A 27,617-nucleotide genomic window follows, 5' to 3' on the forward strand; every position below is an offset into this window, starting at 1 on the left:
CTTCCACCTTTTGGGGGATTCCTTTGTAATTTTCCCTGGTGAAGCCATATTGGCCTTTTGCTATTCTTCCTATCTTTTCTTCACATTTGTGATAGGTTGCTGTGGCATCTTTAACAGTTATCTCTTTTAGAAACTGCCAGATCTCTCCTGAACTGTTTCCTCTCACATCTTCCCATGAGGCCATACCCACTCAGGTCTCTCAGTTTGTCTGCTTTTTTGAAGTCCATTGTCCTTATTCAGCTGTTCCCACTCCATCTTTTGCTCAGAATCACAAACCTGTCATTTCGTGATCACATTCACTCAAATTGCCTTCAATCTTCAGATTTGCAACCAGTTTCTCCCCAGAAGGCAAAGAGGGGACTTGATCAAAGTCTGCAAATATCTCACTGGGGAAAAAACTTTGAGAACAAAAGGACTCTTCCATCTGACAGATGAAGCTAATACATAATCCAGTGGCTGGAAGTTGAATCTAGATAAATTCAAGCTAGAAATAAAATGTTGGTTTTTAACAGTGATAGTAAGTAATTAACCACAGGGAGAGTTTACCAATGATTGTGGTGGATTCTCTATCACTGGGAGTTTTTAAATCAAGATTGGACTTTTTTTTTCTTCAAAAGATCTGCTCTAATTCAAACAGTAATTAATTCAAGTAAAGTCACTTGGCCTATGTTATACAGAAGGTCAGAAAAGAGTTTTACAGTAGTTCCTTCTGGCCTTATAAATCTATAGTAATCCTCCATAGTTTTAGTTCAAAAGGGAATGTTGCACTGATATGCTTGAAAGCAAACCAAATCCACACACACAATTGCCCATTCGATTTAAGGATAATGAAGCAACACTCACAATGAATCAGTAGATCTAGTTTATTCTAGTTTTATTTTTCTTATACAAGTAGCCACAGGCTAAAATCTAAACAGAGCAAACTACAAAAAAAATTCTTTCTTTTTTCCTTTTATACAGGACTAACAATCATAAGATCAGTGGGATTTCAAATATCAAGACAGATAAAAGTAAGAAAGGTAGAAAATAAACAGTAGAAAAGTGCTTTGCATTTTCGGTTTTTATTTTTACTTAACAGTTTATTCCTGAAGAGGACTGGGACAAAGAGTTTTATTAAAGTCATTATTACTTCATTACAACTGCAAAGATATTACAAGTTTACATAGTGCTGTAAACACCATCAAAATAAACTCCTTTGTTTTGTAAGAAAGAACTGGATCCAAACCCTAGGGAAGTCAATGTGAGTCTTTTCATTTGACTTCGGTGGGCTCAGAATCAGGCCCCTAAATCTCTTCTTTAAAAAAATCCAGAGCTAAATTTGGCTCTCATTTACACTGGCATCAACCCAGAGCGATTCCATTGATTTACAGCGTTGTGGCAGATTGATGCCGTTGTAATGGAGAGCTTTCCCTTGAAGATGCTACTGTGCTTCTGACTTAATCACTTCCAGAGTTCAAAAGCAGTGTCTGGAATCCAGTGAGGTCACCATTCCAGCTGGCATAAATCCACGTTCCCTCTTTTTTACTGTTGAGTGGGTGGGGAAAACAAATTAAGAGGCACCAAGATGGTAGGTAAGATCTTTAATCTGCCTTTAATGAATCTTTATTGGGAGGGTTACAGTTCCAAATACTCTTTGCACAGATAAGCCCTACAAGATAACCACTCCCCATCCACCTTTTACCACTTATTTTATAGGGTTTTTACATTTTTCCCCTTTTGCTGTTCTTTTCAGACTCACACTTGCTTTTAATCCACTAATAACACCAGCTGATGATGACCGCTCCTTCGAACCCATGGCTGTCACTCAAAGAGCAAAACCCAGGTCTAATTTCCACCTCCACTGATAGCAACAATGTTACTCAGGGCTTACCCAGTGTAGAGGAGACTGGAATTTGGCTCAGTGAGTTTCTATATAAAGCAAACTCTACAGTAGCATCCTCCGGCTCTGTTTCTTGAGTCTATACACAAATATCACATTTCCTGTAAGTACCTCAAACTTTGGGCTTCTCTGAGCTTAAATACTCTGATCTCTAAAGAATTTGTAAAAAATAAACCAAAGCTTTGTCCCAGCCGTTACAGTTTTCTTCCATCACACCATGAAACATTAACACTGAAAATGTTTTAGGTAACCCACAACAAAGTAACAGCGGACCATATAGAATAGAGATGCCAACTAGCTCTGTACAACTGAGTTTAATCCAGTGTTCAAGCTCTAGCAGCATTTTTCTCTTATATGGATTACCTCCTCCCTCCATCTTCCTTTCTACAGTATATACACAGTAAGGGCAACACTAGATATGAGAGTCGCATAACACGATACAATGGGACACCCATGCACAGTTTACATGGCAGACCATTTAAAGACCGCAGCTGTGCAGAGTCATTCCAGGGATCGGAAATCTCCCTAGCAGTGATCTCGGGCTGACAAGATATTTGAAGGCAAATCATGGTAGAAAACGTACCTGGATATAATGGTCTTTCTTTGCAAAGACTTTATTTGCTCTGATGGACAAAGTGTGTAGGGCAGATGAAGGGGGATGACAAGAAGGGGACAGGATGGATATAGAGAGGATGAAAGGGCAAAGGTCACCACCAAATGGGCGATGTAATCATATTCAACAGGCGATGGAGAATAGTGGAGTAAACAGTTATTTCAAGGAGGATATACGCTAAGAACTCATGTCTATTTACATTCACATTGAAAACATGAGCCTTACAAAGGAACCAGACATAGGAGAGACAAACCCAGATTTGCATACAGGCTAATGAGTCCAGATTAAAGGATGAAGCTCAGAACAGAATCGGGAAATGAATTTTACAGCGTGCTTTGCTTTTTGCTTAACAACCATCATACGCTTCCTACACATAAAAAAAACGATTTATATTGATTCCCCACGGCAGGGGTCTGGAGTGCGTTAGAGACGTTTGTCCTCAAATCACTGCACAATGTAATTACACGAGTAAAGAAATGTACAGGGAAACACCCGGCGATGGTGTTGCAGATTCACAATGCACCCATAGAAGCCAAGGGAATCTTTCTGTGGATAGTGATAGGCTTTGGATTAGGCTCTATGCTGATATCACTCCATGCCCTGTTTCTTTTCTTATTGCTGACTTTAATGTAAAATCCATGTTCTCTTTAATCCTGGACGGATGTTTTAAACATTCCAGCCTGCTTTTAACACTGACAAAACTCCAGCATCTTTATGGATCAAGGACGAAGAAGAAGAAGAAGAAAAAAGCTACGTTTCATAAATAAATACCTGAAACCAGCAGAATGAAAATACCCTGTCACAGCATACAATTCTTCCCTGTTGAATTAAACATAACGCAGATATTTGCCCTGAGGTAGCAGCCCTCTCTGGTAAACTGGGGAACAGAGCGCCAGGAACAGGTCATGCTCTCTTGGGGTTATCAAAACCAGGTCTTGGAGACTTCCTGCCACAGCATTATCTCACTGCAGCCAGGAAAGCGAGAGTAAACAAAGCTAGTTTATTTGAAGCACTGGAATGCTTTCCTTAGCTAAATATACAGGACAAGGTCTGCTGTCACTTACAGCAGTTTAAAGCTAGAGTAGCTCCATAATGAAGGATATTTGTACCCGGCGATGAAACAGCTAGGACTGGCCGGTGTTGACCGACGGGCTCATGGGCCTTGGGCTATAAAACTGCAGAAAAGACATTCAGGCTCAAGGCTGGAGTCAAGCTCTGGGACCAGAGCCACCGACAGCATGTTAGGACCTGGCCAATGTGGGTGGGGCCTCTGGAAGAAGGGGCGGGGCTAAGACAGCCAGCCTCCAGTGCTGCCCAGATCACATGGCACTCCCAAAGAGCTGGCCGGAGCACTTTGTGCAGGGCTGTGGAGCACACGACACTCTGACAGAGCTTCTAAAGGGTCGGCGACTCCAGCCACTGACTCTGCTGCTGTAGCTGCACTTGGTGCCCTTTAGTAATTGTCTGGGCCACTTCTCCTCCCCCCCATCAGTGAGCCTGTTTGGGAGCCTCTGGGCACAGATCCCGCCTGAGCCCCAACATCTCCACTGCAGTTTTATAGCCCTGCAGCACAAGTCCTGTGAGCCCAAGTCAGCCAGGAGTGTTTTATTACAGTGTAGACATATCCTCAGGAGGAAACCAACCAACCCTGTTTCTTAAGGTGCAGCATTCCAATTTCCTTTACTTAAAACACACTGGAAAATTGTTGCTGTTGTTTTATAATGCGTGAGCTCCATGAATAAGTCATCAGGGAAAAGCGCAATGGCATGGGATGGAAGCGTTTAATTACTCTTCAGACACCCCCATCTTGATGTCAGGTCCTCAAGATCAGGTACAGCAAAGAACACAAAGATTTTACCTCCATCGGTGCATTCACATGTGCAAATGCCACTATTATCTGCCATATCTTATGGAGGGAAAGACAGTGCCCTGATGCTGAAGTCCAAGTCAAGCAGAAGTCTCGTGTAGACAATAACACGGGCCTGTTCCTCACAGGCCCATTGTGTGGTTTAGGAAGCCCAGCCAGGTAAACTCAAGTCCATTTGTCAATCCAAATGCTTTTCAGGACAGATGGGACCAGGCTGTTCCAAAGGCAAACATTTCCCATTTCGTCAGTGCTCACATTTGTCAAGGCTAGAGTCTCAGGAGGTGTAAAAAGTTGTGACGCTATTGAAATTAAAGATGCTCTGGCCATCGGCACCTCCTGGGAACCTGGCCACAGCTCCTGGACACCACTGACACACAACATCCTTTTGGATGCAGGATATTCTGGATCGCACATAGAGCACTGGCTGATGACTTCAGGTCTCACCCCCTGCACAGGAATGACTCCCAACGTCACATGTGCGGTACACAAGGCAGCCACCATTTGCTGCACTCTTAACTTGAACAAGTAAATCAGCACGGCTGGACAAATAAAGCGTTCTTTATAACATGGAATCACTGGCATATGGAAACAAGAGGTTTGTGCTGGCTCGCATTTCCTGGAATGATAGGAAGACCACTTTAGCAAATATCCAGTAACCTTTCTGAAACGTAAATAGATTTGTTTAAGTCAACATCCCATGCCCTGACCTTAAATCAGATCCTTGTGACTGGGCACCATATTATATGAAGGTGGAGTAAAATCTCTTGAAGACCTTACACCCACATTTGCCCTTAAACACCTTGTAAAACTCCATCTAAATCGATGGCATATAAGTCTGAAGAGCCTCGAACACCACACGGGTTTCACTTCCAAGCTGGACCGTGTTCTTCAGGTTTTTTATCAGAGATGGGTGAACCTCTTTGGGCAAATCAAGAACTGACCTGAATCTGTGCCCAGCGCTTGAGCTAAACCTAAATTCAGCATCTTTGGAGACTTGAAAAAGTTCAATTGGTGTTTTCCCAACATTTTGGTTTATTTTTTGCTCAGGTCTGTGCTGCTCTGTTCAGGCTGGGATCAAAAATGCAGGCATCAAAGAGCCAAAGAGATAGCTGTGCCTTGGGTGATTTCCCATCTAACTGGAAGCTGGATGATCGTGTACGGTACTCAAAAACACACAAGACAATGCCTGCTGTTGCAAGGTTCCATGTCCAGCGTTGCAGACTCAGGCAGGATAACGTCCCCTTCGTAATTCTCCAGAAAGGACCCATACACCTTTTGAGGTTTGCCCATCACAAACTTCCATGGATATTTCGCAATGCTATGAATTTACAAGAGCTTAAAAGAAACCCCAAAGAGAGGAAAACCTAAATATCTAAAAATAATCTTTAAAGGTTCACATATATCTTTTACTCTCTCAAACCAATAGATAATCAACATCAGTTCATTTCTGCATCTTAGAAAAAAATCTACTCTTGACATACTACTGTATTTCAACTAATCAAATGGCACAGCATTTCCCTTTAATAAAAGGAAGTAGTGACAAATATGTATTACTATTACAATATCACAATAATGTGATATTAAACTAATAACAGGTTCACAGCCTCGGGTATTTTGAGCCGAAAGCTAGTCTAAATTATGTGTTCACTTTGGCAAAAGTACTTTATTCAATCTGAACGTCATAACACACAGAGACAATAAAAACAAGAGTACAGATGAGAGGGTCTGAGTTCTCTTTGATATCAATGTACGAGGAAATAGATCTTCATTTTCTTTTTCCTTCCTTCTGGTATTCAATTGTAAACTAAGTAATACTCTCGCTGTGCATGTGGCATGCTTCTGGAGATGTTAAGTGAGTACTCCAAGTCTTAGAGATGCACCCTCACCAAAATTCCCAGCTCTGAAGATCAAGCTTTGAAGGGTTTGAAATTCAGATCTTGCAGTATGAGCTTTCTCTAATGGACACTTCATATCTTAGACGCCGACTCTTGTTTTGATTACAATAAAAAGAGACACATGAGTATCAAGCCCTTCAAACCATTAACATTAACCCTTTCCTTGGCTTTTAGTCATACACATTAACCGTACTCCTTCAATACAGCGTATAATGCAATATTCCCTCCACTCCACAGTCACCCTACACCTCCATTCCCCACCCCTTTGCCTTTCCAAACACTGGCATAAACTGGCTCCAGCAAAGCAAACTTTTCTTGGATGGCTAGACATCCCCAGCTGAGCCACAATAACCTGTATTCAAGCAACCACAGGGCCTAAGAGCATAGATGTTCTGGCTTAAAGCGGCAGTTTGCAAGCTGAGAGCGAGCTGGTTACTTAAGAAATTCAGAAATTTAGAAAGAGGGAAAAAAACCCTCCCCCAGGATATCGTAAAAGCTTGAGCAGGAACCTCTCGGAGGTCATATTTAGCCGCTGCTTGATTAGCTGGGTTAGAGCATTTGTGGGTGCGTTAATGTACACATCTGTCCCTTTAAAGTCCCTCCAATCTTGCAAAACAAAACAAAAGACACCATGTAGGTAGGACAAGAGGACTTATAAATGGCCAGGACACTTGTAACCATGGGCTCCTATTCGCCACTGGGGCATATTGCTCAATTTAATTGATGTCAGTGGGATTGCATCTGCTCATGCCAGGCAGGTCAATCAGACCCTCCCCCTCAGCTCTGTCGCTCATGAGGAGTAAATGAGGGGGAAGGAAATGGGCGCCATATTTCTGCTCACTGTGCTGGATCTTGTATGGCAATTCTTTTTAGTACTCAAACGCCAAAGGGCAGAGTTAGTTAAGAAGGGCTGATAAGCATGTTGCTGATACATACTAGACTAGTCCACAGGTACTGAAGATGGAGAACTCTTTTTCTTTAAAGGCAATACAGTTCATTCTTTACTGAAACGAGTTTCCTTTCCTGATTCCTTTTCACTTCCGAAGAAAAGTGAAAAACGTTACCTCGGATTCACCACCCCTGTATAAAAATATTTTTAAAATAAGCGTCTTAAAACGGCTGCCCTGAATGTTTACAGCTGGGAGCTGGGTTTTCTTCAGCATCACCATACAGATGTTTCAATGCCACCAGGTTGCTTGACCCCTTGTCCTGAGGTGGGGTCACCAGCAACATGCACCTATTGACTATACTAGATTCTAAGGCTTCATGAAGTCTACAACCGTTACCACCACCAATAGCCTAAAGATAAGCTGCCAGAAGGAATTGCTCCATGCCTGAGGCCACGTTAGGAGCATGGGGATGCTGCCAGTAGCCACGCTGGTGCCACGCGGCCAATTCTAGAGGGGATGGGGACACAGCTAGCTCTGCGGCACTGTGCAAACGGCGGCTGTGGACACTTTGAACCGTCGCTTTTTTCCCAGCCTTCCAAATTAAATTCAGGCTTTACCATTCAAAACAGCATGTGGCTAAGCAAACAGAACCTTTCGTGGCCTGGGGTGCCGATACCTTCTAGTTCATAATAAAGGGTGATTAACATAGAGTTTTAAAGGTGATCTTTAAAAAAGGCTGAGTCCCTACTACATTGCTAACTCTGGTCCAGATTCATAGCTCTCTTGGCTCTTTAATGCTTCGACTAAATAGCATTCCTCCCCTAACCTCCTATTAAAAAGCCACTGCACGTCCAAGTGATAATTTCATAGCTGCTGGAGGCTCTCTTTATGACCATTCCCTTAATCATTTTTAATACGACATCTAACGTGGATGTACCCATCAACTGCCTTTGAACAATGTGGGCCTTCTCCTTTTCTGGTAGAAGGAATCTGTTTTTAAAAGGCTTTGTGCTTTCCAAGGGGTACGTTAGACAAGGGCCAAGAGAGGAGGCTACATCAGTGGTGATTGAGGCTACATCTACACAACTGCAGAAAGTTGACCTAGGCTACACAATTCCAGCTACATGAATAACATAGCTGGAGTTGACATATCTTAGGTTGCATAACCATGGGATCTACACCATGGGGGGGGGGGGGGGGTTGATGCGATGGGAAAGAACTCTCCCGCTGACTTCCCTTATGTTTATCGTTTGGGGTAATGTAGAGGGGTTGACTGCACAGAGATCTGTGGTTGATTTGGTGGGTCTTACCTAGACCCACTAAATCAACCACGGATGGATCAATCTCAGAACATTGATCCAGGGTATAGTGTAGACATAGGCTGATTAACAGGGCATAGGAGGAATGGTGAAGTGCATACACTGAGATGCATGTGCCAGATTGTACTCTCTGTTAGTCGTGTGTGTCCTCCCTGATAACAACGAGCCAGATTCAACCCCAGCGCAAGTGAGGACACTGGTGTTGCAATCAGTGGAGTCAGGTCTGGCACTAACCCATCAGGACTGCACTAGCATCATTCAAGGCAGAATCAGACATTTAGTGACTTGTTTGGGCCTTTTTCCAGACACAGCTCTCACCGAAGTTAATAGGAGTCTGGCTGACTAAACACTGAGCAAATATATATGCATGAAAAAAAAATACCCCTTTCCTTTCAAAACCACCAATGCTCTTCCTGGCAAGGTGTTAATGAAAGTCAGGAGGCCATTCCACTGCAGTGGGCAATCTTTCTCCCTTGAAAGATGCAACGTTAGCCTAGGCAGCTCAGCAAGCCAGCTGGAACCTGGAACGCTCAGACGGGCTTTTTCAGAAAAAGTCGCACATGGAATCAGGCTTTTCTTTTCGAAGCAAAGGAGTAATGCGCTGGGGCTGAAAGGCAATCAAGCTAATCAAGACAACACACCTTTTAGAAACATCTGAAAAAGGGGGCGGACTGTTCAGCCTACGCTTTTGTTTCCCGAAGCACTTCCCTGAGGCATTTAACACATGACAGAGAATGTGTCAAGTGTGGGTGAGACAATCAGGCACCTCCTTGGATGTGTGAGGAATGAGGCTGAAAGGTCACTCCTCTCCAGCATCCAACAAGTGCCATCACCTCAGCTGGAAGCGTGTTATTCCACACAGCCAATGGCAGAACATGAGGGTTCTGAGTAAGGACAGGAACGTGCATAAGGATGGGTTCGGTAGTTTTAATCTATCTGGCTGTCAGAGTGGAGCCAGACAAACTGGTTATTCCCTTGGGGCTGGATCCTGCATAGAGCTCAGCACTCTGACCCTTACTCAGCAAAAGACTTCCACACATGCTTAGTTCTTGTCTAAGCATCGACTCTGTGGTTGGATCAAACCCAGACTCCTTACTTTCTTCCGGGATCAAGGCCTCCATTCTTACAATATAGATGGGAACCATCGGAACAGCTCACCTGCACTCCAGGGTCCTAATGTGGCAGGTGAAGATTATCTTTAGGTTATGAGTGGTGGTATATCTGCTACAACTCTAGCAGTTGTTAAAGTAGAACCATCATATACAACTCTGACACACAAAACCAAACATAAGCACGATAGCGTGGCTAAATGTAAAGCTTAGAACACTAATGAAATGTCACCACAATCGCTACTTAACACCAACACGCTGCCCTTTTGTTTTTCTTTGAACAGTTTTCACTGGAGAAGAGCAGGTCTGAGGACACCAACGAATGAGCTTCTCTATAAAACTTGAGGTAGAACATTGCTTTCAAGGTTTGGAAGTGCTTTACATTAGAATGACGACGACACAAAAAAATGACAACACCATGGCAGAGATGGAGCATGACTTCTGAGGTAGTACCAAGCTTATGCAGACCAAGTGCTACGCTACTTGTTTTGAAAACAAAGGAAGACACAGATATTTGCTGCTTCCCCCGAAGACATTCATTCTGGTTGAGGTAGGTTCGGAGTCTACTCGGGTTGTTTGTCCAAGTCTTTCGGCGGTCCTTATGCAGGCCTCTTTTGACACACTTCCCCCCTCCCCTCCCCCCCGCACATTTATAGTCAATCACCAAAAAATCATCCTGAGAAATAGAGAAAGTGTACAAAATCACCAAATCCATGGAGAGATGGCCTTTCCTGGCCTGAATTTTTGGAGTCAAGTTTGAAGGATTCATCTTAATCCAGTCATCTTGAAATAAAAAAATCGAACACAAAGTAGTCCTAAAGCTGCTAATAAGGATCATGTCAGGGATGCCAAGGGAACCAGGCTCCACCATGTTCCATCACTGATGGAAACTGAAGAATTTGTAACGTCTGATACCGAGCAGCCATGGGAAAAAAAACCCATCATGACCAGCCTTGATCATGCAATTATAGGAAGAAATACACAGAGAGGCCTGAGACAGGTCAGAAAGATAAACTTCATAGCGCCTCAAAAAAGCAGTATCTTGATATAAAAGAAATAATAAAGCACATAAAAAATCAGACTGTAGAAATCTTAAATTGACCTGAGATCGAGGAATCATTGTAAAGACGTCACCAAACATGGAAATGGTTCTTGGTGAGTCCTACAAGAGGCTTCAAGACTTGGCAATTATCCTTCATTGGCGGGATTATGGTTCAAAACTGGGACATCCTGGTTAAAGTTGTGTTGCGGTCCACCTTGGTCACCAGGAGCCAGACTTCTGGTGGAAGGGTCAAGCTGCTCTTCTATCATGCTGAATTCATCCAGTGGAAGTGTGGATATCTGGGTCTCATCATGTGAGTCGGGTGGGACATGATCCGGCTGGGAGGAGAAAAAAAAATCCCGTTGCAGGTTGGACCTCTCTGATCCGGCACCTTTGGGACTGACTGATTCCAAAAGAGGGAGTTAGGTGGATCAGAGGAGGCCCCACTGCCCCCAGCTAGGTTCCCAGCCCCACCAGGACTCCCAGTCACCAACCCTCCGGCCACCAGTCTTCGGGGCTCTCTGTTTCAGGAACATGGATGTTGCCAGACCAGAGAGTCCCACTTTTGAGAAGTTCAACCTGTACAAAGACGATCTAGCACTTTACTAGTGCTACAAAGATGCTGGGCTTTTGAGAAATCATACAGCTTGTCCAGGAACAAATATGCACATCTTACATAGATGTCCGTAACATCAACAGTTTAAATTCTAATCCCTGTGCCAGGAATAAGGATTGTTTGGACAGTCATGACTGGCCCTGTCTGGGCAGACAGTGGGGTTCAAACTTGAGACTGTCAGTGCTAAAAGCACAAGCTGCTACCACTTGAGATAAAAGAATAATTCCTCTAGCTAGCAGCTGTAGTAGACTCTTAACTTCTTCTATGAACTAGCCACCCCCGAGGGACAAAGATTAACTCTCTCCTAGCGTGGAACGCATTAAACATTAGTGCTTAGTGGATTTATATTTTCACCGCAGGGAAGGGAATTAAATGTATACGTCTCTGAACACAGCCAGGTGTGTTTGAAGTGGGAGAGGGCCTGTAAATCCCATGATGAACATTAAGGCAGGACCCTTACCCGTATTCCCTTATCCTGCTGATCCTGGGAAGGCAAAGCTGGAAACAACCTTTCCAGTTCATTCATCTCCACTTGCTTCCCGCTCGTGTCCAAATCGTCCCTGTCCCGCCGAGCCGCTCCGTTCAGAACCAGACCTGTGGTGTTCCTCTGACTTCTCGGGATCTGTGGGGTCGACAGCTGTTCCTGGACATTTTTACACATCAGCAGTCTGGAAAACCGAGAGAGGAGGAAACTGAAAGTGAAGGACCACCCAGTAGGGATGTGAACGACTGGTCGACTAGCTGACTATCCGGGAAGCAAATGCTTATCGGATAGTCGACACGGTAGTCGAGTAGTCGCTCTTCCCCCCCACCCCCCGCTGCCTCTATTGGAAAGAGGCAGCAAGGGGGGGGGGGGAAGAGGTGGGGATGCTTCAAAGCAGCAGCACCGTGTGGACCCTGGGGCCAGCTGGGGACTCCCCCGCTGATTCCGGGCTCAATGTGGCACTGCCCCGTGCTCCCCGTGGCGCTTTCGCCTAACCCTGGGGCTGCTGCTACACTACAAAGGCGGAGGCGCCCTTATCGACCCATCGAATAGTCGATGCAAATTGCATGGACTATTCGATTAGCCAATTAATCTAAATGTAACATCCCTACCACCCAGTGCTGCACGCCGCCTCTTCACGTGGCCTGTGGGCACCTCGCCAGGCACATCTTACAGGAGAACAATCAGCTCCTACCCAGCCTCCCGCAACAGGAGCGAGGTTCAGAGACAAGCCGGCCGACAGAGTCTCCGTTCTAGCCTTTGTCTCCGCCTCTCGTCTTCGTCCCTTCTCCCTGGGGCACCAGGAACAGCCTCCACCTCTAGGAGTGCGCCACGCTCTCTCGCTCCTCCTTAGAACCCACTTCTCCGACACGGTTTTCCAAGCGCTCGTCCCTGTGGCGGTGCCCCCCCTGTGTGTCACCTCAGGAGCTGCCCCATGTCATGCGTTTGGGGGGCGGCGGGAGGATGTTGCATCAACATCAAAGGCCTCCAGCTGGAGGGGACGGCACAGCTCTGCTTACAATCAAGTGAGTGCCCACAACTCCTATGGGCTTCGGGTCTAATCCAAGACTCTTTGGAGCTAATGGAAAGATTCCCATTGACTCAACTGGGCTTTGATGAGAACTAGGATGTAATATCTTATTCAACTGGCTACCCGGTTAACCATAGTTAAACATGGCGATTAAAAGGTTAACAGGTTAACCATTCACATCCCAAATCAGAACGCAGGTACAGTGCAGGGGCAGGCAAGATATGACCTCCCTGCACCAGGGGGAGGGATGGGGAAGCTTTGCACGCTGCAAACCCCCTCCTTCGCCCAAACTCCCGCTCAGACCCCTACCCTCTCCTGCAGCCCAATCCCCCACCCTGAGCTTCCTTCTGTGCCCAGCCTCCATCCCAGACCCCGCACCTCCTCCATGGAAAACTGCAGCCCTTGCCCACATACCAACATGTTGGAGTGACCCCTCCATCAAAAATTATTGCCCACTCCGGTATAGCGATTACTCCATGGGTGACACATGTTATACAACCCCACGGAGGGGCAGGTAGTGCTCACCACAACCCATAGAAGGAGTCACAAGGGGGACCATAGCATGGGCTGTGGACTCACACACGGAGGCGGTCCATGAGACCTTCGAGCGCACGCAATAGGGTTGAGACTTAAATAGTCCAAGAACCCTTCAAACCGCTTGAGAACCACTCGTGCAAAGCCACCAACACAATACGAGTAGCTAGCGTATGACCCAGCCCGTGTGGGGAAAGACCCCCCGTACCTTCCTCTGTACCCAAACATGAGGAAAAGGACACAGAATATAATGCACGTCACTCCAATGTGGATCCCGATGATGATCCCGGTGGTGGAGGTCTTATTATTCTGCTCATCTTTCATGCAGTCACACGGGGGGTTCAACACTGGAAGGAGAAGCAACGAACAGGGCGTTAGTCACGGAGACGTTAACCATCCACAGCTCCCGATGCCAGGACGCATGAGCCAAAGCTTGGACGTCCGGCTTCAGGCCGTGTTCTGGAGTCGCTCAGAGGCTGCCTCTCCTTCCTGGGCCTAATTGTGGATGGAAGGAGGCGGCATCTCCTCAGCTTTCGGCCTGGCGGGACACGCAGCAGAGAAGGGGCCTGGCGGGCAAGGGGGAGACAGCCGCAGGCTAAGCTCCCCAGCGCGCCCCAGGCTGAGAGTGCAGAGCAGGGGGACCCCAGCCATAGATATGGGGGCTGAGCCAGCTCCCAGTGAGAGACTCATCCCAACCCTCTGCTCAGCAGCAGAACCTTCTTGCCCACTTCCCCGCCCCCGAGGAGGTTCAGGGATGGGAGAGGAGTGCTGGGGTGGGGGACACAGGTGTGGAAGGAGCTTTGGGGGAAAAAACTGTAGAAACAGAGGAGGTAGGAATATCAATGTGTTTGAGGGAGGGGAACAATGGGGTGCTTGAGGGAGAGGTAGGATGGAGGGAGGGGAAGATGGAGTGTTTGGGCAAGGGGAAGGATGGGGGGTTTGAGGGAGGGGAAGGATGGGGGGTTTGAGGGAGGGGAAGGATGGGGGGTTTGAGGGAGGGGAAGGATGGAGGGAGGGCAGGGGGGTTTGAAGGAAGGGAAAGATGGGGTGTTTGAGGGAGGGGTGGGAGTGTTTGGTGGGAGCAGTGGAGGGGATGGGCTGAGAGCCTTGGGGGGGGGGGAGTTGAGGGGGAGGGATGCGTGGGGGAAGGGAAGTTTGCAAGGGGCAGGGTGGGAGGGACTGTTTGGGGGGGCAGAAGGGGCCTCACGCCGCTATGAGGGGGTGTCTCTCTCCACAGCTTTACTATCAAAGTGCCTCTCCTGCTCTCCTTAGTGCCCCATTATGGTGGGGGCCGGGGGGGGGGGGGGCTGGCGTCCAGGCTGTGACCAGCAGGGCCTGTCCAGTGCAGGCTCTTTGCTCTGGAACCAGCTGCCCACAGCCTGTCTGGCGGCTCTGTAGGATTTGGCGTAAGAGGGGTCGTTTGCTGTGTGGTGCTCTCTTCCGCCGGGCCTGTGGCCAGAGGGTACGTGTCCAGCGCGGGTGCGGGGTGTGGAAGCGGGGGTGGCTTTCGTCTGGGCCAGCTGTCATGCCCCAAGATCATCAACAGACAGCCGAGGGGCTCCCAGGGCTCGCATTGGCAACAGCCTTGGGCGCTGGTGTTTAATGGAGTGAAATGGTATCAGGCTGCCAAGCTTAATACGTGTTTTATTTAGACTGCCAGGCGATGCCCAAACCCCCCTACAAATGCATGTGAAAAAGTCTCAGGAGGGGTTAGTCTGTAACTTTAAAAACAACGAGGAGTCCTGTGGGACCTTAAGGCATGTCTACACTGGTGAGTTATTTCGAAATAACTCCCCTTGTTTCGAAGAAGCAAGGCGAGTGTCCACACTTATGGGCTTGTCCTTTGGAAATAAGAACTCCTGCTTGTGAAGAGGGACACGCTTGTTTCGAAATAGTTGTTTTGGGAGTTGTTACTTTGAAACTACTTACTTCGCAATAACCTGGTAGCGTGCACATAGCCTGAGAGACTAACAAAAATACAGAGTCTCATGCGCTTTCATGGGCAAAACCTGTCCCTCAGATGAACTCATTCGAGGAAGTGGGTTTTGCCCATGAGAGTGCATGAGACTATGGATTTAATTTAGTCTCTGAGGTACCACAGGACTCCTCGTTGTTCATAAACGCACGTGCTCCGCTTGCCGTAACGTGCACCTAAAACTGCCATTGTAACAACATCCGAGGTCACTGAGTGAGCCTATTAAAGGACAGACTAAAGCAAGCCATGGAAAAAACAACAGCTCCGCTACGCCTCTTTCCATGCCAGAAAAGCACTCTCCCCAGATACACCCGCTATGTCACAGCGAGCTATTTACAGGCCAGCGTGTCCCCCCCACCTCTCTGTGGGCCAGCAGGGACTTTCATCTGAACTAATTCCTAAGATTTTCCTGCAATCTGGCAGTTCTGCTACATGGTAACAAAAGCTTTCAGCGTATTCTCCTGAGACAAGCAATTTCCTTTAAAAGTAGAGCCTGCATCTCTGATCTCTAATGCTGCATTCAGATGAAAAGTGAAAGGATAACATACAATTATTTTGCCTTCCTGCCTGGAGATCTGTAAACTTTGCATTTTCCCGGTGTCAGGGGTATGATGTGAATCACACGGGAGGAAAAATGCAGTAAGCCAGAGCAGTTTATAATATTATATTTAGTAGCATCCCCATAAATGATGAAAGCTAAATGTGAGTATGAAGCGTATGGATCTCTCTGTTTTTCCAACAGAGCTTAATATTTACTACATTAGAGGTACAGGAGGAATAACAATCTGTATTTTGAAGAGATTCCCAATGGAAGAGTGGTTAAAATGACTCCCAAAGCACCAGGGTATTTTTCAACACATACAAGAACACAAAAGGAGTGAGCAATTAAAGATTCCCCCAAGGGGAGAATTCTCTTGTCTCCAGGTAACTGTAGCACAGATGCATCCATTTTTTTTCTCTCTTCCTACCAAACATCTATGCCCTCCAAAGAACTCAGTTAAAATATTTGAAGCCCACCGTTCCAACTGAAGTCAATGCAAGACACACATTGTAAGTGCCTCTGAATAAAAGACACAGCGGGGGGAGATGCGGTGGCAGAAGTTGGGTTGCCAACTTTCCCGGACCAGCTGGACCAGACAACACTGCCGTCTTGTTGGGAGAGTTCTAGATTTCATTTTAACAAATAGGGAGGAACTGGTTGTGAATCTGAAAGTGGAAGGCAGCTTGGGTGAAAGTGACCATGAAATCATAGAGTTCATGATTCTAAGGAATGGTTGAAGGGAGAACAGCAAAATAGAGACAATGGATTTCAGGAAGGCAGATTTTAGTAATCTCAGATGGTAGGTAAGGTCCTATGGGAAGCAAAACTAAGAGGAAGTAGGAATTGCAAGTAGGAATAAGAGATCCTCCAGAAAAGGGCTTTATTCCGGAGGATCGCGCCAGTCTGGACGCTCTTTTCCGGCTTTTCCCCAAGCCGGAAAAAAAGCGGCGGCCATGTTTATTTAAATCCCGCGGGAGATATTTAAATCCCCCGCGGATTTCCCTATTCCAAAGTTAGAAATTAGCATGCCTCTTCCGAAGAAGGGGCCAGTGTAGACACAGCCAAAGGGTAACAAGACATCGTTCTACAAATATATTAGAAGCAAGAGGAAGACCAAGGACAGGGCAGGCCCATTGCTAAGTGAAGAGGGAAAAACAACAACAGGAAACTTGGAAATAGCAGAGGTACTTAATGACTTCGATTCAATTTTCACGAGAAGTCTGATGGTGACGGGGTGCCTAACATAATGAATGCTAGTGGAAATGGGGTAGGTTCAGAAATTTAAAAAAAAAAAAACACATTAAAAATTACTTAGAAAATGTAGATGTCTTCAAGTCACCAGGGCCAGATGAAATGCATCCTAAAATACTCAAGAAGTTGATAGAGGAGGTAACTAACTGAGCCTTTAGCTATCGTCTTTGAAAAACCATGGAAGTCAGGAGAGTTTCCAGAAGACTGGAAAAGGGCATTTATAATGCCCATCTATAAAAAGGGAAATAAGAACAACCGAGGAAACTACAGACCAATAAGCTTAACTTCCATGCCAAGGAAGATAATGGAGCAAGTATTTAAGGAATTCATCTGCAAACATCTGGAAGATAATAAGGTGATAGGTAACAGCCAGCATGGATTTGTAAATAACAAATCATGTCAAACAAATCTGATAGCTTTCGTTGATTGGATATCACGGATAGGTGATAAGTGGTGGACGTGGTATACCTAAACTTTAGTAAGGAATTTGACATGGTCTCACATGACCTTCTTGTCAATAAACTAGAGAAATACAACTTAGATAGGGCTTCTATAAGGTGGGTGCATAACTGGCTGGATAACCGTTCTCAGAGAGTAGTTAAAAATGGTTTACAGTCAAGCTGGAAGAGCATAACAAGTGGGGTTCCTCGGATCTGTTTTGGGACTAATTCTGTTCAATATCTTCAGCAACTATTTAGATGACGGCATAGAAAGTATGATTATTAAGTTTGATACCAAGCTGGGAGGGGTTGCAAGTGCTTTGGAGAATAGGGTCAAAATTCAAAATGATCTGGACAAACTAGAAAAATGGTCTGAGATAAACAGGATGAAGTTTAATAAGGACAAATGCGAAGTCCTCCACTTAGGAGGGAATGATCTGTTTCACACACACAGAACGGGAAGTGACTGTCTAGGAAGGAGCATTGCTGACAGGGATTTAGGGGCCATAGTGGATGACAAGTTAAACACAAATCAACAGAGTGACACTGTTGCAAAAAAAGCAAACATGATTCTGGGATGTATTCACAGGAGTGTTATGAGCAAGACACGAGAAGGCACATTCTTCCACTCTACTCTGTGCTGATTAGGCCTCATTTGGAGTATTATGTTGAGTTCTGTGCACCACATTTCACAAAAGATGTGGAGAAATTGGAGAAGGTCGAGAGAAAAGCAACAAAAATAATTAAAACATGAGCATTGAGGTAAGGCTGAAGGAACTGGGTTTGTTTAGTTTAGAAAAGAGAAGACTGAGAGGGGACAAGATAGCAGCTTTCAAGTATCTAAAAGGGTGTTACAAGGAGGAGGGAGAAAAATTGTTCTCCTTGGCCTCTGATAATAGGACAAGAAGAAAGGGGCTTAAATTTCAGCAAGGGAGGTTTAGGTTGGACATTCGGAAAAACTTCCTGTCATGGTGGTTAAGCACTGGAATAAATTGCCTAAGGGAGTGGTGGAATCTCCGTCACTAGAGATATTCAAGAGCAGGTTAGACAGACGCTTGTCAGGGATAGTCCGGATGATGTTTGGTCCTGCCACGAGGGCAAGGGACGGGACTCGATGACCTCTCAAGGTCCCTTCCAGTTCTAGTCTTCTATGATTCTATGAACCCTAGAGCAGGACAGAGCAGGCAGAGAGGCTCATCTGCCGTGGAAGCAGGTGGAAGCTGCGAGTGGCAGTGAGTAGCATGAGCATCGACCAGAGGACTCAAAGGGCCAAGGGCGGCCACGTAGAGCACTCTGAGGGGAAACCGCCGCTTCTTTCAGTCGCTGGCTGTGCAGCTGCCCTCTGTTTCTCCTGAGTCCTCTGGCCTGGGCTCAGACTTCTCACCGCTGCCTGGTGAGTGGGGGTTGGGCCCAGTCTGCAGGGGAGGGAGCAGCTGGGGGCTGGACACCAGAGCTCGTGCAGAGCCCATGGGAAGGAGGCCAGCCAGAGGATGGGGCTGGGGGCTGCCAGAGCCCATATGCAGCATTCAGCTGCAGGGGCACTATGAAATTTGGAGCAATTTGGTGCCCCCAATTTTCTGGTGCCCCACGCAGCTGCATGTTTTGCTTTATCGGGAAGGATGGCCCTGAGACCAGGAGCTTGTCTCGGACCAAAGCCAAGGCCGCTTGCAATATGCAATTGATAATGCCGCTGAGCATAATCCAAACACTAGTCACATCATGTCTGTGCAATAGGAAGGATGGGTCAAATCTGCGCTTGAGTTCAGGCCCAGATTTGGAAAGGGAATTAGACATTTCTCCAATCAGACAGTGATTTCGATTTCCAAAGAGATGTGGGCTCCTAATTCACTTCTGAAAATGGGACAGGGCATCTAAGTCACCGAGGTCTTGCAGTGCTAAGCAGAGCAAAGATTAAATACCTTTACACATCGGAGCCTTTCGTTCCTTTGTCAGTTTCAGACAGGCTCTTGTGGACGGGAATTTCCTTTGTGTTGGCTTTGTTTGTTGACAGAGAGGGATTGTCTTGTATGAAAGTGTCCCAGATGGCTAAGAATCACCCCAGAAACAATCATTCTTTATCTGCTATTATCACCCACACTGCAACACGGGTTTGGAGATTTGGAAAAGGAGGACAAAAATGAGCTCCTTAAACTACCATCATTAATACAATCTCACAGGGCCATCCTCACCCATACACAGAATATGCAACTGTGTAGGGCACCTGAAACTTTGGGGCACCGCTGGGTCTTAATGACCACCCACCCCCCTCTTCCTATCTCTGTTCTGTGGCTCTGCTTTCTCCAGAGAGGATCTTGTTAACTTACAAGTGACAAAGCCTGACAGAGCTATTAGCAGAACACGGAGCCTGTGAAGGAGCTATCCAAGTGGTAACAAAGCCATTTAACAGGCATTTGCGAACTCTAGGTATACATGGTCCGTTTCTGAATTTACTGTGTTAGGCTACTGGACCTTAGTTTACAATCTGCTTTAAAAATATTTCATTAGCGTGCTACTGAAGATTATAAAATCACATCTGTACAAAAAAGTCATCACGCCCCCCTTCCTCCCCCGGCTGTCGTTAGGCATAGGGACACCATTGTAATAGTGCTGCATAGGGCTCTAACATTGGTTAACCTCTTTCTATGAGGAAGAAGCTCTTTTCTGAAAGAGCTCTTTCAGAAAAAGGCATGTGTGGGCGGGGAAGAGGGAGTTCTTTCGGAAGAAGGAAAGAGGAAAAAGCACAGGTGCCCTGGTGGCCACTCCGTCCATAGCGATCACCAGGGCTTGACGAACAGCGACGAAAGCCGCTCGCCAGCCCTGCACTGCGCATGTGCAAGACCCGCATTGCGCATGCGCGCGCCGCAAATGAACGGGGCACCCGGCTGAAATCTACTCGCCATGGGCGAGTAGATTCAATACTTTGTTGAGCCCTGGTGATCACAGCTTAAATGCGAAACAGTGTCCATTCAGTGGATGCTCTCTTTTGAAAAAGCAGGTCACTTTTTCGATGCGCTTTGGCAGTGTGGACACTCTCTTTCTGAAGAAGTTTTTCGGAAGATCTCTTCCGGAAAAACTTCTTCCGAAAGAAGCCTGCAGTCTGAAAGAAAGAAAGAAAGAAAGAAAGAAAGAAAGAAAGAAAGAAAGAAAGAAAGAAAGAAAGAAAGAAAGAAAGAAAGAAAGAAAGAAAGAAAGAAAGAAAGAAAGAAAGAAAGAAAGAAAGAAAGAAAGAAAGAGATGAATATGCACAGACTAAGCAACCGGAAATAACTATGTTCTCCACCAGAGGGCACTGCTTCTCCATGCAACCTATCTTCCAATTTATTTGCTGCACGGAAAATAAAGCACTTCTTAAAGGTGAGGGTTCAGAAGTAGCCGCATGCAGCATTGGATGCACTATTAAATGAACCGTGTGTTAGGAAGACCCTCCCTGCTATATCACTGCTATGCTGTGACATTTCACGTAGAATATGGAAGTTGGACTGGTTTGGCCTCTTCTTACCTGTTCGTTCAACAGTTTCTCGAAGAGATACGAACCGGACAGTAGAATTCCCATCCCCGTGCTGGTTATATGCCAGGAGTTTTACTTCATACACCACGGATGGGTCTATTTTAGAAAAGAGACGAGGAGGGCATTTAAAGAGCGACAGCAGACTAGTCTCGTTGACCCTGCCCTTGTCACGAAAACAGAAACATCTGACATGCATTGCGAAAGCCACTGTGAGTAGAAAAACCCGAACCACCTCTCACTTAAATCACTGAGGGCAGGCTGAGCATCGGAGGGAGGAATGGAAACTAAACCATGCTAGGCACTCATGATATGTATTTCCTAGCTGTTGTATGTTCCACTAGACATACTGTTATAATGACAACAGAAAGGGGAATTTTCTTGCTGAGCGAAGGCACGTAATGTGGCTAAACACCCTCCTCGGCACTTACCCAGGTGAGTTATGTTATACGATGTAATGTTGCTGGGCAGGAGCATAGGGCCAGTGAAGTGGGACAGGTGAACTTTACGGTAGTAGAGTTTGAATCCTTCATGCTGGCCCAGTTTGACAGAGGGCTCCCACACCGCCTGGATCGTGGTGCTGTTTAGCACTTTAATAAAGAGGGATGGCATTGCAGGGACTGAAACAGAGAGAGAGAGAGAGAGAGAGGTGTGTTTTTCACAAGGTGGGTCATGTCTGTTCCCGCGTAGCCTAAACATAATCTGCAGCGCAAAGAAAAATAATGAAATCCCTGCCAGCATGTCATGGTAGCTGCTGCGTCAGGGTGTGTGTGTGAGAGAGTCATTTGACTGAAAAAAATTAGCTTAGTCTCAATCCTGCTTTCCTAGCCCAAAATCCCTTCAAGAAGTCCTGTGAGTTTCAAACTGTTTCCTGTTCTCAGCACGGCCCATTCAACAAGCTGGGCATCTACTTTGTAGATTCGCTGGCAATTTGATTCTTGGCCCCCTAGGGTCAGGTCAGGAATGCAAGAGCCCTGGAAGTGAATTTCCAGATTCCACTCTCTTCCCCCCAGGGCAATGGTAGCCTTTTCGAGTGATTGATCCCTGAGGGAGAGAGAAACCAGAAGGACGGAGTTAAGAGACATCAGCCTTAAAGCAATAAGTGAAATATGCTGCAACCGGCTGACTCACGGGCTTCCTGTGCTGATGGCTCATGCAGCGCTTACAAGTCTGCTCTATGGTGTGTTTCAGAGGCCACCACAGGTTCATACAGAAGGGGATGGATCTGGGACGGGCATGAGCAGCCAAGTCTTTCCAATCAGGCAGTACAGTTCTCCACAGTCTATCCCTGCTACCTTGCAACCAGTTTCATCCTAATCTTTTTGCAAAGTGGGGGCGGGGTGCTTCCCTGATCCCAAGGATGCATGAGGTTGGCGGTGGGGCAAAGGAGATACAGGTCATTTGGGTCTCCCCTTTCTTACTTGATTATCCCCACTTCTTCCCCATAATGCTGACACCCCCTGACCTAAAGCCCAATGAAGTCAATGGGAGTTTTTCCATTGGCATCAACTGATTTTGGGATCAGGCTCCTGGAGACCAGGGAGGAGCCGTTAGTATCAGTTGTACTTTGCTCCCATGGGGTGAGTAGCTATTTGTGGGGGGATCATCCTCCAACATATGCACTGGCACCACTACACTGAGAGGTGTAGTAATGAAGAGCGGGGCCCCCCAGCACCCCTGGAGCTACCACGTCTCTCCCTGCTTCATGCAGGCCCCGTTACTCCAGAGAGGTTCATGGTTAGAACATTGGGCAGGCTTAGTGCTAATCACATGTCCCCCACGTCCCATTATCTGGGCGTTTGGGGGCCCCGGTCTCAAAGTTCTGCCCAGTGGTGGATAGGGTTGCCAGGTGTCCGGTATTCACCCGGACAGTCCGGTATTTTCGCCTCCTGTCCGGTAAAAAAAATTCAGAAACTACCAGACACCTGAGCTGCCCGGTATTCTCTGAATTTCTCCCCAGACAGGAGGCGAAAATGCCGGGCACCTGGCAACCCTATAAACCAGGGGTGTCCAAACTTTTTTCAAAGAGGGCCAGATTTTATGAAGTGAACATGCGTGAGGGCCGACCATTTTGCCTGACATTCTTTGAACCATTAAAATTAAATGCAAATTAACTATTTTATGCAAAGTTTATTGCAAACGGCATACTTTTCATTTTGTCACATGGATGACAAATCTAAACAAGTGTTAAATCACTCTGCCTTTCATATCTGAAGACCAGATGAAAAAAAAATCCAGGAAGCTGAAATATATGTCAGGAACATTGTAAAGTACATTACATATTATTGGTAATAAAGGTTGTCTGTCAACTTTTAAGTTCAAAAAATATGAACAGGAACATAACACCAAGTATACATGTTGTGTCCAAATATATTTATAACTGATTTAGACCAACTGACATTAACTGAGATTTTACAATGTATTCATCTCAATACATATGGATTCGTTGGGGGCCATAAAAGATAGATATTGCCAAATTACCTGTGGGGCCGTATTAAACCGGAACACGGGCCGCAGTTGGCCTGCGGGCCGGACTTTGGACATGCCTGGCCTAAGCGATGGGCGCTCCAGGCTGTGTTTTAGGCATAGAAGCCATAGTTCCCAATCTTTTCAATCTATTACAATTTTATGGACCTCTCCCCACCCCACCAAAACAATATAGCTGGGCCTACAACCTGCTCATCCCTCAGCCCGCGTTGCGTCCCAAGCCACGTCCCACAGCCCGCTCAGGAAACATCACGGGTTGAAGGCTGAGAGAAGCTCCATACATTTATTTTAATTTCTATTTTAAACTTTCTGCAGAGCCCCCTACAGTACTGCCGGGGACCACCAGGCATCCGCGGACTACAGATTGGAAGCCACTGGCATAGAGAAAGGAGGCTCATGTGAGTGGATCCCCAAGCCACGTTACAAAAGACTGTCTGGACTGAGGTTTTCGGTAGGCTTTTCCCTTCCTGTCTGTGCTCTTTCCCCCCCACACTCCAGCGTACAACTTTTTTTAGATGTCCAATAGGTGTTTTTCTGCCATTAACACTTTTGCTGACGTCCACAAAGTTCGATGGAGCAAATGCTCTGGCCCAAAATGCAAACAGACCTCAGCTGGCCCGCAAAGAATTTCCTTGTCAAAGGGGGGCTCTCTCCTGGGGCCAGTGTGCCAGCTCGGGGCCCTTAACACCTGGCGGGGGGGCCTTCCCAAGGTAGGGAGGAAGTGTTTGGGGTAAGGCAGGAGGCAGATATCTGCTACACAAGGGGCTTTCAAACAACGAGTCACGCCCCAGGATTGGGGGGGTGGAATGTCGGACGCTGGGTCTCGTTGCTGCAGGGGGATCAGGTGACCGGTGGGGGTGCTAAGGCAGCTCCCTGCCTCGCCTGGCATGCATGACAGACAGTGCTGCGCCCCGGAAGTGGCCGGCAGCAAGCCCGGCTCCTAGGTCGGGGAAGGAGGAGTGCACAGGGCTCTGCCCACTGCCCCTGCCCTGAGCACTAGCGTCACACTGCCCCCAGTGCCGTCCGGAGCACAGCAGGACTCCCATCCATTAGTGCTGCCTGGTCATAGCGCTCCAGCAGCGATTTAAAGGGGCCAGAGCACTGACCACTTCCACTGCTGCTGTGGCAGATGGAGCCCTGGGCCCCTTTGAATTAGAATCATAGAATCCCAGGGCCGGAAGAGACCTCAGGAGTCATCGAGTCCAGCCCCCTGTCCAAGGCAGGACCAATCCCAACTAAATCAACCCAGCCAGGGCTTTGTCAAGCCGAGACTTAACTGCCCCCTTTGTTCCCCCGGCAGTGGGCCTGGCTCTGAGACAAAGATCAATGCCCTTCACAACAAACACCTTTAAATATCCCTGGATCCTACCTATGCTTATTCCCACAAGTGGCGTATCTCCTCCAACACCTCCAACGCCCCAATAGCGATGGGAGAGTGTCTCGAACGCTGGTACCTTCCACCAACAGAAGTTGCTCTACTAAAAGAAATGACCTCAGCTATCTTGTCTCTAGCTTTTAGCGACGCTTACTGAGATATTTGTCCTGACAATATCTTTTGGCACATAGCTGTATGCTTGAATAATATAGTATTGATTTTTAATCCATCCGGTTTTAATTGAGCTGAGTGGCATTTGATCACGGCGATACAGGCAAGGTAAGCTTGTTTCCAAATGCTGACAGATGTGACTGTGCCAGTTGGAAGCCTGATGGCAATGAATAAACTATTTTCCCAGGTTTTTTTACAGTTTTATGAGATTATCGTCAAAGCAACACATCTGAAGGACTTGACATTTCCCAGGCATTGTAAATGGTCCCCCCCCCCCCTCACAAAAGTACAGTTGTTGTGGAAAAACAAAACCTAATCTGTTCTTTGAGGCACTTCTATGCCATCAATTGGGTTTGCTTAGTTTAGAGAAGAGAAGATTGAGGGGGAACATGATAGCAGTTTCCAGATATCTAAAAGGGTGTCATAAGGAGGAGGGAGAAAACTTGTTCATCTTGGCCTCTGAGGATAGAACAAGAAGCAATGGGCTTAAACTGCAGCAAGGGAGGTTTAGGTTGGACATTAGGAAAAAGTTCCTAACTGTCAGGTTGGTCAAACACTGGAATAAATTGCCCAGGGAGGTTGTGGAATCCCCATCTCTGGAGATATTTAAGAGCAGGTTAGATAAATGTCTATCAGGGATGGTCTAGACAGTATTTGGTCCTGCCATGAGGGCAGGGGACTGGACTCGATGACCTCTCGAGGTCCCTTCCAGTCCTAGTATTCTATGATCACAGTAAAATGTCCTGCCAAAAAGGTATCCCAGCTCCACCAACTCCCCTTGGGATGCAAAAGCAGGGCAAGCCAAAGAGTTTTCCTAATGACTTGCATGTAAGGCAACAGAAAGGAACAATGAGTCAGAGTTTTCCCAATGACCCCCCCCTTGGGAGAACATCCCCATGTACGGTCAGTAGAAAACATAAGAAAGCAGGCAGCTTTACTCATTTGTTAAAAGATATTCTGGCTTAAAGTCTGTTACCGGAAATCTACCAATTATATCAAAAGTCGTCTTCTTATCAAGCTAGTAGCCAGGTGCGCAGGTTATTGAAATGGAACTCTGTTTGCACCATGGGTTTGGTTGTGAAATGCAGCACATCCATGAGGCCTGTTTATGGATCAGAATTAACCTTCTCCTGAAACATTTCCTCCGAAATGAAGATACAATTTTTTCTAAATCCAATCAGGTAATTTTTCCTATAACTCTTCCTCCCTCTAGGACAAAATGATGAGGTGGCCTAGACTCCCCTCTTTGAGGCAGGCCATTTGACTCGGCCGAGGGGATGGTACTTCTTGCTCTACCCTAAAGTGAAAAATAGCCCAGTAAACTGAATCCCTAGAGGTGGAGGGTGGGATGGATGTCATCTGCCAAAGAGGCAGTGCTTTTTTTGTGATGGTACTGCCCGGTACCTCTGAACGGAGCATACCGGCAACTCCGTTTGCAAATCTCTGCTGGGCCGCGTGTCTTAAAAGGGCAATGGCGGCCCCACCCTGGCTTTTTTTTTCTCTCAACAACTTTTCTCTTGGAGTACCGGCACCTTTTTTTAAAAACAAAAAAAGCATTATTTATCTGTATCGTGTCATCACACAGATGGCATCTATTCATGGGGACCTCTCTAAGAGCTTCCTCTCACCACTCTAGCAGGGGTATTTTGTCCCTGTTATAACATATGGGACATATGTTAAAGCCCAGGATTTAATTAGTTAGATTTAGACTCACACCCGCTTATCAAACCGTCTCTTTCACCTCACCTCTGAGTTTGGAGCACAGAATTGCAAGGACCGTCACGACGCCCACGTTAGTATAACTAACACGGGGAGCTATCAGAAGGCAGCTGTGCAGCTAAAGGAGGATGGAAGAAGGTGGACAACATTATCCCCCTCGTACCTGGTTCCCATTCTATATGCCAGTGGGGATACAAGGTGCCATTCCAACTGATGACAGCTTCATTGTGGAGAAAACACTGACCTGCGTAAGAACCCTTTGCCACGGAAAGCCCTTGCAGAGCATAAATCCAGTGACTGGTTCTATGGCTACACCGGGCCGATGTTGCACAATGCTGTTCAATTCAGATAACCTCCTGCAGTTAATCCCTGAGCGAGGGCTCGGCGCGGGCGCTGTTCTCTCCGCTACAGATAAATAATGCATCGCTTCTGTGGGATGAGCTCACCATTCGGCAGCCCCAGGAACTGAACCTCTGACTGCACCCTTCGGTAATCAGATCTCATTTGACAGCAGAGGGTGCTTGGCCTTGTGCCGCCTGAACAAAGCTGAAACGATGGGGGAGGGGAGAAACCACCTCGATGTCGCTAAATTGCCCTGCAATCCTGGAGGAGCATGTGCAGAAATCACCTTAGAGACTAACACACCTTGCTCGGGGACAGGACGTATGTAAAGCGCTTAACAGCTGAGGACAGGAAGGTGCAGACGTTCGGCCTCATTGCAGCGGTTTCACACTGACACGGCAAGGACCCCGGATGGTCTGGCCACTGCAGGATTTACCTAGCACAGAGGGCTCCACTAGCAGTGGGGGTAGCCACAGCCACTTCTATGGCTTTCCCCTCGCCAAGGACCAAGGGGTGATAGCCAGTGCAGCCGT

General features: G+C 46.7%; 1 protein-coding gene across 3 annotated transcripts in view; it reads right to left on the reverse strand.

Annotated features, from left to right (window-relative positions):
- Positions 1–855: 855 nt before the first annotated feature.
- The window catches only part of IGDCC3 (immunoglobulin superfamily DCC subclass member 3), a 226,506-nt gene continuing 199,744 nt past the window's right edge, over positions 856–27,617 (reverse strand). For all 3 annotated transcript variants that reach the window (XM_075896898.2, XM_075896899.2, XM_075896900.2), the window contains exons 10-14: positions 21,422–21,610; positions 20,985–21,089; positions 13,487–13,625; positions 11,691–11,898; positions 856–10,952 (exon numbers count right to left, since the gene is read on the reverse strand). In XM_075896898.2, coding sequence (XP_075753013.2) covers positions 10,761–10,952; positions 11,691–11,898; positions 13,487–13,625; positions 20,985–21,089; positions 21,422–21,610 — 833 coding nt within the window. In that variant the 3' untranslated portion in view covers positions 856–10,760. The remainder of the gene's footprint in view (positions 10,953–11,690; positions 11,899–13,486; positions 13,626–20,984; positions 21,090–21,421; positions 21,611–27,617) is intronic.

This window comes from Pelodiscus sinensis, chromosome 14 (assembly GCF_052426305.1).
Source record: "Pelodiscus sinensis isolate ZL-2025 chromosome 14, ASM5242630v1, whole genome shotgun sequence".
In the NCBI taxonomy this organism is placed as follows: Eukaryota; Metazoa; Chordata; order Testudines; family Trionychidae; genus Pelodiscus; species Pelodiscus sinensis.